The following is an 11652-nucleotide window of genomic DNA, read 5'->3' as shown; positions in this document are numbered from 1 at the left end:
TATGCTTGTTGTTTAGGATAAAACTGTTGAATTTTTCACTTTTCTCAGTGTCAGAGTAAGCTTGTGAAGTCTAACTTGATTTTTTGATGTGATGAGTGAAAAACAAAAAGAGGTCTTTCATTATTCTGAATTCCAAACCCTGGGCATCCTCAATTTTTAATAATATTCTTACTCATTCTTTCCATAAATTTTGAATCTCTTATATGCACTGGACACTGTAATTGTGCTAAGAATATAGTGATGAGTAAATGACCCCTTCCCTAACTACCACAAAAGAGTGCTAGTAATGATGACTGGTATTTAAAAATCTTTGCTACATACATGTAATTGTGGTTAAATCTGTTACATGCATTACCTCACTTAAAACCTCTGGCAATTGGTGTAAGTTAGTATTATCCTAATCTTATAAATGAGGAAGTTGAGGTTTCACTGTCTGGCATGGAGATTGACAGATTGTTATGGTATTAGGTGTGGTGTGATTTGAGGAACAAGAAGAAAAGCCACTGACATATTGAAATAGCAGAGCCTGAATAATGTGCTCTTTGGGGTTAACAGTGAAATAAGAATTAAACCACCAAGCACGGTGGCTCACGCCTGTAATCCCAACACTTTGGGAGGCCGAGTTAGGTGGATCACCTGAGGTCAGGAGTTTGAGACCAGCTTGGTGAACATGGTGAAACCCCGTCTCTACTAATAATACAAAAATTAGCTAGGTATGGAGGTGCACACCTGTAATCCCAGCTACTCGGGAGGCTGAAGCAGGAGAATTGCTTAAACCAGGGAGGCAGATGTTGTAGTGAGCCAAGATTGTGCCACTGCACTCTAGCCTGGGTGACAGAGCAAGACTCCATCTCAAAACAAAAAACAAAGGCCAGGCGCGGTGGCTCAAGCCTGTAATCCCAGCACTTTGGGAGGCCGAGACGGGCGGATCACGAGGTCAGGAGATCGAAACCATCCTGGCTAACACGGTGAAACCCCGTCTCTACTAAAATACAAAAAATTAGCCGGGCGTGTTGGCGGGCGCCTGTAGTCCCAGCTACTCGGGAAGCTGAGGCAGGAGAATGGCGTGAACCCAGGAGGCGGAGCTTGCAGTGAGCTGAGATCCGGCCACTGCACTCCAGCCTGGGCGACAGAGCGAGACTCCGTCTCAAAAAAAAAAAAAAAAAAAAAACACACACACACACACAAAACAAAAAGAAAAACAAAAAACAAAAAAACAAAGAATTAAACCACCATTAGTCCTTAACATCTTAGGCCAAATATCTCTCTAAAATTATTCCCAGCATGGCAGGTCGCAGAGAAGCATTCTCTTTAGGAATTAAGCAGCCCACCCTCAGTTTTCCAGTGTGGCCCTTGTTTTGCGTACAGCCCTCTCTCAACAATTGCCAGGAAATTTTGCAGTGGCTGAGTCTTATTTCACCACTTCTCTACTGTTTCCATGATTGCATTTCCTTAGGGCTCATTAGGGTATTGCCAAGGTCCTTGCTGATATTGATTGACTTTACTTTATTTGATATGCACCAAGTTTTCTTTTCCCCAAGCATTATAAGATTTCAAGGATTTTGCCAAGTATGTTTAACTTCGCAGCCTTGACAACCATAATTTTAGAGAATAAGAGCTCCCTTCCCCCAATCTGACCTCATAAAATCACCCTATCCACAGCACATGCTAAAATTGGATTCTGAATCAATACTATATATGTGTGTATATATATACACACACACATATATACACTTGTATATATACAACACTATATATGTGTGTATACACACACACACACATTTAAAATCTGAAAAAAACATTCTAAGAATCAAAGATGAATTAATTTATTCAACTATAGTCCAAAATATTTTTAAAGGTAAACTAAGCAAATACATTCAACTTCATCCACTCTGGATTAATTTTCCAATAGTAAGGAAAAATACTACTCATCATAATAAAACTTCTACTTCACCATCTTTTGTTACAATCTAGCATGAAGGGCTTTTATTTATTTATTTGTTTGTTTCTTTGTTTTATTTTTTGAGGCGGATTCACTCTTGTTGCCCAGGCTGGAGTGCAATGGCACAATCTCGACTCACCGCACTCTCCGCCTCCCAGGTTCAAGCGATTCTCCTGCTTCAGCCTCCCGAGTAGCTGAAATTACAGGCACCTGCCACCATGCCTGGCTAATTTTGTATTTTTAGTAGAGAGGGTTTCTCCATGTTCGTCAGACTGGTCTCGAATTCCCGACCTCAGGTAATCTGCTCACCTCAGCTTCCCACAGTGCTGGGATTACAGGTGTGAGCCACTACGCCCAGCCCATGAAGGGCCTTAAGCTGAGCATCTTGAAAAATACATGCATGGTAAGAAGCGAAATGCCCAGTATTAACAAGAGTTGAAAGGAATAGGGGCCAGGCATGGTGGCTGACGCCTGTAATCCCAGCATTTTGGGAGGCCGAGGCGGGCGGATCACGAGGTCAGGAGATTGAGACCATCCTGGCTAACACGGTGAAACCCTGTCTCAACTAAAAAATACAAAAAATTAGCCAGGCGCAGTGGCGGGCGCCTGTAGTCCCAGCTACTCGGGAAGCTGAGGCAGGAGAATGGCGTGAACCCCAGAGGCAGAGCCTGCAGTGAGCTGAGATCACCCCACTGCACTCCAGCCTGGGCCACAGAGTGAGACTCCATCTCAAAAAAAAAAAAAAAAAAAAAAAAAAAAGAAAGAAAGAAAGGAAGAAAGGAATATATTGATATTTTTAAGATGCTCAGTTTAGAGTTCTTTCTTGGGTAAGTTCAAGAGCAAGACGTTGGGAAGTTTCTGCGCAGTTTGCATAACACGTGTGTGCAGGACACACTTGTTGAAGTCCTGGGTGGTGTCCACTGGCTTAGTGACGAGCAAGTTATGGTAAAGTGGCTTCCTTCAGGGGTATTAGTAAGTCTCAACTTAAATATTGTATCTCTTTCTTAGGGAGTATTTCACTAACACTTTAGAATGGGCTATATCCCCTGGTATGTCTACATTCTCAGCCTATAACTTTGATTCATAGCATTTGTCACAAATTTAATTTAAGCAAATATTTGTGTAATAATTTGTCTGATGAACTCCTTTGTCACTAGAACATAAGGTCAATGAGTTGATTTTTTTTCACTTTTGGAAGAAATACAAATGTTTTTAGCTCAATGCTAAACATATATGAGGATCTCACTTAGTTTTTGTTGAGTGACTCAAAGTAAGGGAAAATAATTTACCTGAAATGATGAACAAAAACAATAAAAAGTTTAATTTCATTAGAAGTGAACCTAGTTAAGTTGTTTCCAAAAATTTTATATTTAAAAAATGGCCTTTTTTTTGAGACGGAGTCTCACTCTGTGGCCCAGGCTGGAGTGCAGTGGTGCAATCTCTGCTCACTGCAAGCTCTGCCTCCCAAATTCACACCATTCTCCTTCCTCAGCCTCCCGAGTAGCTGAGATTACAGGCACCCGCCACCATGCCCGGCTAATTCTTTTTTTGTATTTTTAGTAGAGACGGAGTTTCACCGTGTTAGCCAGGACGGTCTCGATCTCCTGATCTCGTGATCCACCCATCTCGGCCTCCCAAAGTGCTGGGATTACAGGCGTGAGCCACCGTGCCTGGTCAAAAAATGGCCCTTTTAATTACTGTTTATTGAAAAAATATGCAGTTAGTTACAAGCCCCCCCCCCCCCCCATGAATTCTGTCATGCCTTTATAAGACCTTGCATTTTGTCATAAATCCATTTACGTATCCTTGGAAAATAACAGGAATTTTCTGTATGTGACACATGATTTATTCCATCTGCAGACAATGCCACAGCCAAGCACACACACACTTGGTGTTCTGTTCCACGGTTTTTTGGATACCAGATGACTGTCACTCATAGTTTGGAAACTACTAAGCTAATACCCCAAATTGCACCCTATTCTAACATTCTGAGATTTATTCAGTATTTGGCAACAAGGTGAATAAGAAAACCTGATATTTAATAATTAGCACAAAACACCTCTAAAATCTCAAGAATGCCTTTTAGCCATCAGCATTGCATAATAAGTTGGTAGTGCTAAGCTCCTGGGGCTTCTTTAATATAACATAGGTATCTGGCAAGGAAGTTTCTACCTCTGTCTTCTCCTGTTGTCTAATCTCTTATTGTCACTTCCCAACAGATGCCAATGGGCCAAAGAGCCTGTATGACACAATCCAAAAACATCAGCATCTCAAGGCACAGACTAACTCAGAGAAGGGTTTAGAATGGATCTAGAGGGAAAATGTTGAACAAACAACACAACAAGGAAACTTACCTTTGCACACTTGACAGTTTTTAAAGCACTCAGAAAATCTTCAAGGCTGCAGATTGAGAAACTGACAATGGATGAAACAGAGGAGCAGAACAGTTAAGTGACTTGTCCAAGGTTTAACAGGTGGTAGGAGGTATTAATAGAAGCCGACCTTTTCTTAAGCAATCTGAACTTTGTCTAGTGTCTTTGTTGTGTGTATCCTTCTGACTTTTGCCCTCCCTCCCCAAACACAAGAATGTTCTTGTAGATAGAAATCTTTTGGTGCTATGGCTGAGCAGTGTGGGTGGTTTGTGTTCTGTTTCTTTTCTGTTTATTTGGGGATTTTGCCTCTGTTTATCTCTCGGTGTCTATAGTATTTTGTTGTTGTTGTTTAAAGTGCCTAGAATCTCTCAGACCTTGGTGTAGCTGAGTTGTGGCCAATATGACTCCTGATTATTCACACTGTGGGAGAAAAGAGTAGGCTTTTGTAAACTTATGGAGGACTGCCCCCTGGGGGCCAGAAGAATGAGCCCCTTCCTGGAAGTGAGTAGATTGGGTGCAGGAGGCTGATAAACACTGTGAGCCCTATGTGCCCGTTAATATCCAAGAAAATCTCAGTAGTGGCATTCTATTGGGATCACTCATGCCAGTTCCCAGATTTCTCGTGCATTACTTTTCTCACCCCTTAACAAGCCAGATTTAGTAAAGACTGTTGTAGAAAACCTAACTTTACAAAATTAACAGGTGTTTCTAAAAGAAAACTAGAACAATAAATAAAAAAAAGGAGACAAGATTGCCTATCATCGCATCACCAGAGAGAACATTTTCTCCTAAATCTTTCCAGTCTTTATTTTCTGCATGGATATATAGACCTATTTTATATATAATTTATTGTAACAATTTGGGAAGCCGAGGCAGGTGCATCGCTTGAGTCTAGGAGCTTGAGACTAACCGGGGCAACATGGCAAAACCTGGTCTCTAAAAAAAATACAAAAATTAGCCGGGCGTGGTGGTGCGCATCTGTGGTCCCAGCTACCCGGGAGGCTGAGGTAGGAGGATTGATTGAGACTTTGAGGTTGTGGCTGCAGTGAGCCATGATTGTGCCACTGCACTCTAGCCTGGGTGACAGAGTGAGATCCCGTCTCAAAATATATATATATTTTAAAATAGAATTATTCTGTACCCACTGTTCTCTGGTTTGCTTTTTATCCTCTATAGTGTCTTAATGGCATAGATTTTTTTCCAAGTTCACACAGAGCTTCTCTCAGCGATTTCATAGCCAGAGTAAATCTGTGGCTAGAGAGGAATGCCCTCTAGCTGGAGAAGGCAGTATGGTGGAATGCCAGCTTCTCAAACCAAAGCGTGCTTATGAACTACCTGGGGGCTTGCTTAAAATGCAGATTCTGATTCAGGAGGTCTAGGGTAGGACTTAGGATGCTGTATTCCTGCTGTGCCCTCTGAGGATGTGGATGCTGTTGGTCTGTGGTCCACACTTTGAGAAATACACATGTGACAGATATGGTGGAAAGAACTCCAATCCAGGAATCAAAACATGTCTTCACATTTTGGCCATGGAACTTGGGGTAAGTTTCTAAACCTCTTAACCTTAGTTCTCTTACATTTAGAAAAAGGAATCATGAACGTCTGAAAATGCTAAGCTCAAAATATGGGTTTATTAAAGTATAGTTGAACTGAAATTCAGTCATCAGAGAAAAACTAGTTGAGGAAAGAAGAATTCTATCTCATAATCCCTATTCTACCCTGTCATTCCAGCAAAAGAATAAAATCTGCCATCAGAACAGAAACGAAAGCTCACTAAATAGCTTATTTGCTAAAGAAATCCAAGGTACTGAATTTAGACAGGTAAATTGATCTATTTTGCCTTTTCAAAGCATTAAATAAAAAAGAACTCTAATCCTAATGGACAGGATCCCCTAGCTGTCTCTGTCCACTCTGCAGCAGCTTGAAGGCTGATTCGTTTCTTTTACAAATACATGAACATCTCAAGTGTATGTCCAAACTTCAAGATATCTACTTTTCTTATTTCTGTTATTTTTCTTTCCTTTTTTTTTGCTGTCTAGGTGCCAGACACACACTGTCTCTCTCTCTCCCAATCCTCCTTTCCATGGCCTCCCCATCTTGCTGGCTTCAACTTCTCTTCCCTCCTAGATACAGTATTCCCCTCTGGTTCCCTCCACATTCCTTCCCTTTCTAAGTTCTTGGCTTCTCTAATTCATGTCTTCATATGCATTTGCCTGCTCAACAAAAAGTCTCCTTTCCAGGAGTCCGGTGGGACTTTGCTTTTTCCCTGACTTATTATTATTTTATTATTATTTGATTTTTTTAAAAACTGCAGTTCAAATGCAGAAGAGCATAAGAATTAGACTTGCATGTTTCTCTTTTCAGCTAGGGAAGTTGCCAGCTACATCATCTTGTAATTCCCAACTTCTTTTCTCACAAAGACAGACTCTTAATCACTCAGCTTGATTTCTCTTCCAAAGGTAGGAACAGAGGGAACCATGAGAGAAAGACTGATAGAAAGGACTTGCCCACTGCCTAAGGAGCCACCTGAGGCAAGGATAGTTAGTCTAGTTCTGTCAGAGGGCGTAGATGCTGGGTTGAGCCAGTATGATGCTTCCTTGTGTTCCAGGAAGTTCTTTGTATAAAAACTGAAAGAACTGATTTTTAAGGGCTGTTTGATTCTGGATTCTGGACTCCTGTGATTAAGTTCTGAAGGCCTCACACTGAGACCAAAATTCCCCAATTATGTTCTCTTGAAAAACCACCCTGGGTGGGCTCAGCTTGGGGATAGAGAGTTGTGACTACGCAAAAAAAAAAAAAAAAAAAAAAAAAAAAAAAAAAAAAAAAAAAAAAAAGAAAAAAAAGAAAAAGAAAAAAGAAAAAAAAAAGAAAAAGTAAAAAGAAAAGAATATAGCTTACTTTATTGCCCAAATCAGGCCAACATAAAATTTCTGAGATTTACATGTCCAGATATTTAATGATCAAATGCTTTCCTTTACTGGTATTTTTTGGTAGTTGTGTGTAATTCACTTTGTTGCAATTTCCTTGTTGATTCCCATGGAGCCTCTAATAGTCTCCAGCTTCTTAGGGTAAGGGCAGCAAATCCTTCTCTGCATACCCACAGCAATAGAGTAGGGGAGAGGATGAAGGGTTTCTTTGTTGTGATCTAGTCACCTTTTTCTCAGATTTCTGATTTTATGTAATAATTGTGTATGCATGTGTGTGTGTGTGTGTGTGTTGGAGATGTATGGTTTAGTGTTAATTTAAATTAATATGAGATTACCCAAATACTTTTTAGAATAATTTGAGTATACTTTATTTATTTTTATTTTTTAAGATGGTGTCTCGCTTTGTCGCCCATGCTGGAGTTCAGTGGCACAATCTCAGCTCACTGCAACCTCCACCACCAGGGTTCAAGAGATTCTCTTGCTTCAGCCTCCCCAGTAGCTGAGATTACAGGCATGCGCTATATACCTGGCTATTTTCTTTTTTTTTTTTTTTGTATTTTTAGTAGAGACAGGGTTTCACCATGTTGGTCAGGCTGGTCTCGAACCCCTCACCTCAATGATCTGCCCACCTCGGCTTCCCAAACTGCTGGGATTACAGGCGTGAGCCACTGTGCCCGGGCGTTACTTTTGTTTTGAGACAGGATCTTGCTGTGTCACCTAAGCTGAAGTGCAGTGGCATGATCTCGGCTCACTTCAGCCTGCACCTCCCAGTCCCAAGTGATCCTCTCACCTCAGCCTCCTGAGTAGCTGGGACTACAGGCACGTGCCACCATACTCAGCTAATGTTTTAAAATAATTTTTTGTAGAAACAAGGTCTTACTATAATACTCAAGCTGTGTTTCTTATATAAATTGTAAGTAGAGTCCACTTATACAGCCTGGAGGTAATGCAAGAGTGAGAAGAAAATGGGGTAATGGGAGAAAGCTAGCCCAGAAGACATGTTGGTATATTTTGGAAAATAATGAGTTAATTTTGAACCAGATTAAGGAGTTTGTCTTCTTTTTTATTTTTTTGAGGCGGAGTCTCGCTCTGTCGCCTGGACTGCCGGATCTCAGCTCACTGCAAGCTCCGCCTCCCGGGTTTAAGCCACTCTCCTGCCTCAGCCTTCCGAGTAGCTGGGACTACAGGCGCCCGCCACCTCGCCAGGCTAGTTTTTGTATTTTTAGTAGAGACGGGATTTCACCGTGTTAGCCAGGATGGTCTCGATCTCCGACCTTGTGATCCCCCCGTCTTGGCCTCCCAAAGTGCTGGGATTACAGGCTTGAGCCACCGCGCCCGGCCAGGAGTTTGTCTTTAAAGAAAATAAAGTTCTGGGTGAAATTGATGAAGATTAGAAGACATTTCATGAATGGTGAGGATAATATTCTGCAGTCATCTGGATAATAATCTGTATATAGTTAGTAATTCTTACCATCTTGGAAGGAAGCTTCTCACCCCCCAGTCATACCTTGCATTTACAAAGTAGCTTCCATTTATCAAGCCCTTGCTATGTAGGAAGTACTATTTCTCAGGGGTGCAGCGTTCCAATTAGTGAGCAGGTTTATTCCCATCATCTGGTAACTCCTCTTGGTTACACAGAGAATTGAATTTAATTGGCAACACTGTAGACATAGGCTTTGCTAGTTGGACGATAGCACTCCTGCCTGGAGAAGTGTGGACCTCAGTAACCAGTCTCCGTCTATAGGAACAATATTCAGTGACCATTCTTTCTTTGGCAGTTCCGAGTTTTCTTTTTATTTTTCTCTTTATTTGATACAGGGTCTCACTCTGTCGCCCAGACTGGAGTGCAGTGGTATGATCATGGCTCACTGCAGCCTCAATCTCCTAGGCTCAAGTGATCCTCCCACCTCAGCCTCCCAAGTAGATGGGATCACAGGTGGATGTCCTCATGCCTGCCTAATTTATTTTATTTTATTTTTTGTAGAGATGGGGTTTCCTGGTGTTGTCCAGCCTGGACTCAAACTCCTTGGCTAAAGTGATCCTCCCACTCAGGCCTCCCAAAGTGCTGAGATTACAGGCATGAGCCATCGTGTCTGGCCTAGTTCTGAGATTTCTCTGCCAAGTTCTTTCTGCTGGAGGCCAGGGAAGTATGTTTATGCCTCTGTAAGTTAGAGTGTCAGGCATCCAGGTGCAACAGGGATAGTTGTCATGTTTGATACAGGATCAGTAGCAACTACTATACTGGATCTTAAGCACTACATGCTCCTGTTTTTTTTTTTTTTTTTTTTCTAATGTGGCATATGGCTAAAGCAGGGAGAAGGAGAGTTTAGGGCTCTTGGGTAAGAGCGGAGATGGGAAGAGAGTAATGCATCATCCATGGCTTGATAGTGAAGATTCTGGCTTCCAAAGATGAGCGAAGTTTTTTCACTTCCACAGCCCTTAGGCACAGTAAGTTATTTAATCTTCATAAAACTTCGGGCTGTATTTTCTTCACTTTTTTGGCTGAGAAAAACAAGTCTCAGAGAAGTAATAACAACTTGATCAAGGGCATGTAATGTGAGCAAAGAAGAGCTAAGCCTCAAACCTCAATCTAATAACAGCAGAAGTCCTGTTCCTTACTCCTGCACACTTCTGCCTTTCCAAAATACATCAGTACCCCCACTCCCAACTAGGGAGAGTAACAGGATGGGAATATTACTAAGATCTGCAGTTCTGATCATTACTCCTACATGCTTAGTAGTCCTCTCCATCCCGCTTTTCAAAATGTATTTATTTATTGGAGATGAAGGGAAGGTTCTGTTTGTCTGCCAACTTTTTTGTTGTCTAAAATTGATAGATCTTGGGATTTCAGTACAAACATCAGAGTGGGGAAATGTGAGCCCAGTGAACCATGCCATGGCCATATCAGGGCAGGTTTTTTTTTTTTTTCTTTCTTTTTTTTCCCCCTTAGCCAAGCAGAGGCTGAATGACCAGCCTCTTGGCAACCTCATCGTATCTATTATGTTCTGATCATTATTTAAACAAATGGTATTCACTGGGGTCCAAGTCAGAGGAACTGGACACAGAGAAGGCTTTCTATCAGTCAGCTGAACTGCTCTTCCCCTTTCACAGGTCTTTTATGCTTCATGAGGATCCTTCAAGTGTGGAACAGCTCACAAAGGAAAGAGATGGACACAGCCTTTTTCTGGAAAGGGACATTCAGTCAGCCCCCTTTCCCCCTGGAGATGTCTTGATCCTTTTGGGTATTTTTTTTTTTTTTTGTCTCTATTCAAATCAAAAAGTGCTAATAAAACACCCAACACAGTGTTAAGGCACTGTGGCAGGAGGAGTAGAGTGATATGCAGGTTTTATGCATGCCCAAGTATGATAAAGCATCAGGAAGGGACAGGCAAGAGTAGGCTTTAGGACATACACAGCTGAGAAGGAATAGTTGTGGAAAGATGCTGGCTCTGCAGTGTGCCTCGTTCCAGTGACTATTTGAGTGATCTCGAAAAACACCTTAATCTAGCAAGACTTAGATCTTTTATCTGCAAAGGGGGATAATAATCATAGTTATTTTATAGCTTTGACTTGTGGATTAAATGAAAGATTGCATGCATTGTGCTTATTGGCACACTTTAGAACTTTTATTAAATTTTCACTTTTATAATTATAGTTGAGAGTAGATTTATAGGGGGAGGTAACTTTGGGTCTTGAAAAGGAGAAAAATTACAGAATATGTTAGACCCAACTCCAGGGAGTTATGGCTTTGGAGAATAAAAAAAAAAATCTACAATTTATCTTTTTTTTTTTCACTTTAGGATACAAAGTTAGTAAAAAAAAAAAAAAAAAAAAAAAAAAAAAAAAATTGCCAATCTGAAATGTCTCAAGTAAGCTCTCCTGGTTAGCATATTGAGGCTTGAACATAATTTTCCAAACCACAGAGATCCACAGGCAATAGTCTAGGAATTTTTTATTTTAAGTTGCCTCTCTAAACCCTGTAAAAAGAATCTTTTGGTCAAATACATTTGAAAAACTCAGCACATTTGGAGACTCATAATGACCATTTGGATAAAGGTACTGAGCAGGCCTCTATGAAAATAACATAATCCGGCCGGGCGCGGTGGCTCAAGCCTGTAATCCCAGCACTTTGGGAGGCCGAGACGGTGGATCACGAGGTCAGGAGATCAAGACCATCCTGGCTAACACGGTGAAACCTCGTCTCTACTAAAAAATACAAAAACAAAAACTAGCCGGGCGAGGTGGCGGGTGCCTGTAGTCCCAGTTACTCGGGAGGCTGAGGTAGGAGAATGGCATAAACCCAGGAGGCGGAGCTTGCAGTGAGCTGAGATCCAGCCACTGCACTCTAGCCCAGGTGACAGAGCGAGACTCCGTCTCAAAAAAAAAAAAAAAAAAAAAGAAAAAAGAAAAT

The 11652-nt window shown here is 41.3% G+C and overlaps 1 protein-coding gene across 1 annotated transcript in view; it reads left to right on the top strand.

Annotated features, from left to right (window-relative positions):
* Positions 1-5717: 5717 nt before the first annotated feature.
* LOC116418773 overlaps positions 5718-11652 on the top strand; it is a 103481-nt gene continuing 97546 nt past the window's right edge. The window contains exon 1 of the mRNA XM_031935490.1: positions 5718-5855. Coding sequence (XP_031791350.1) covers positions 5736-5855 — 120 coding nt within the window. The 5' untranslated portion in view covers positions 5718-5735. The remainder of the gene's footprint in view (positions 5856-11652) is intronic.

Source organism: Piliocolobus tephrosceles, chromosome 4 (assembly GCF_002776525.5).
Source record: "Piliocolobus tephrosceles isolate RC106 chromosome 4, ASM277652v3, whole genome shotgun sequence".
NCBI lineage: Eukaryota > Metazoa > Chordata > Mammalia > Primates > Cercopithecidae > Piliocolobus > Piliocolobus tephrosceles.
Note: the sequence above shows the minus strand (reverse complement) of the source record. Positions and strands in the feature narration are given on the sequence as shown.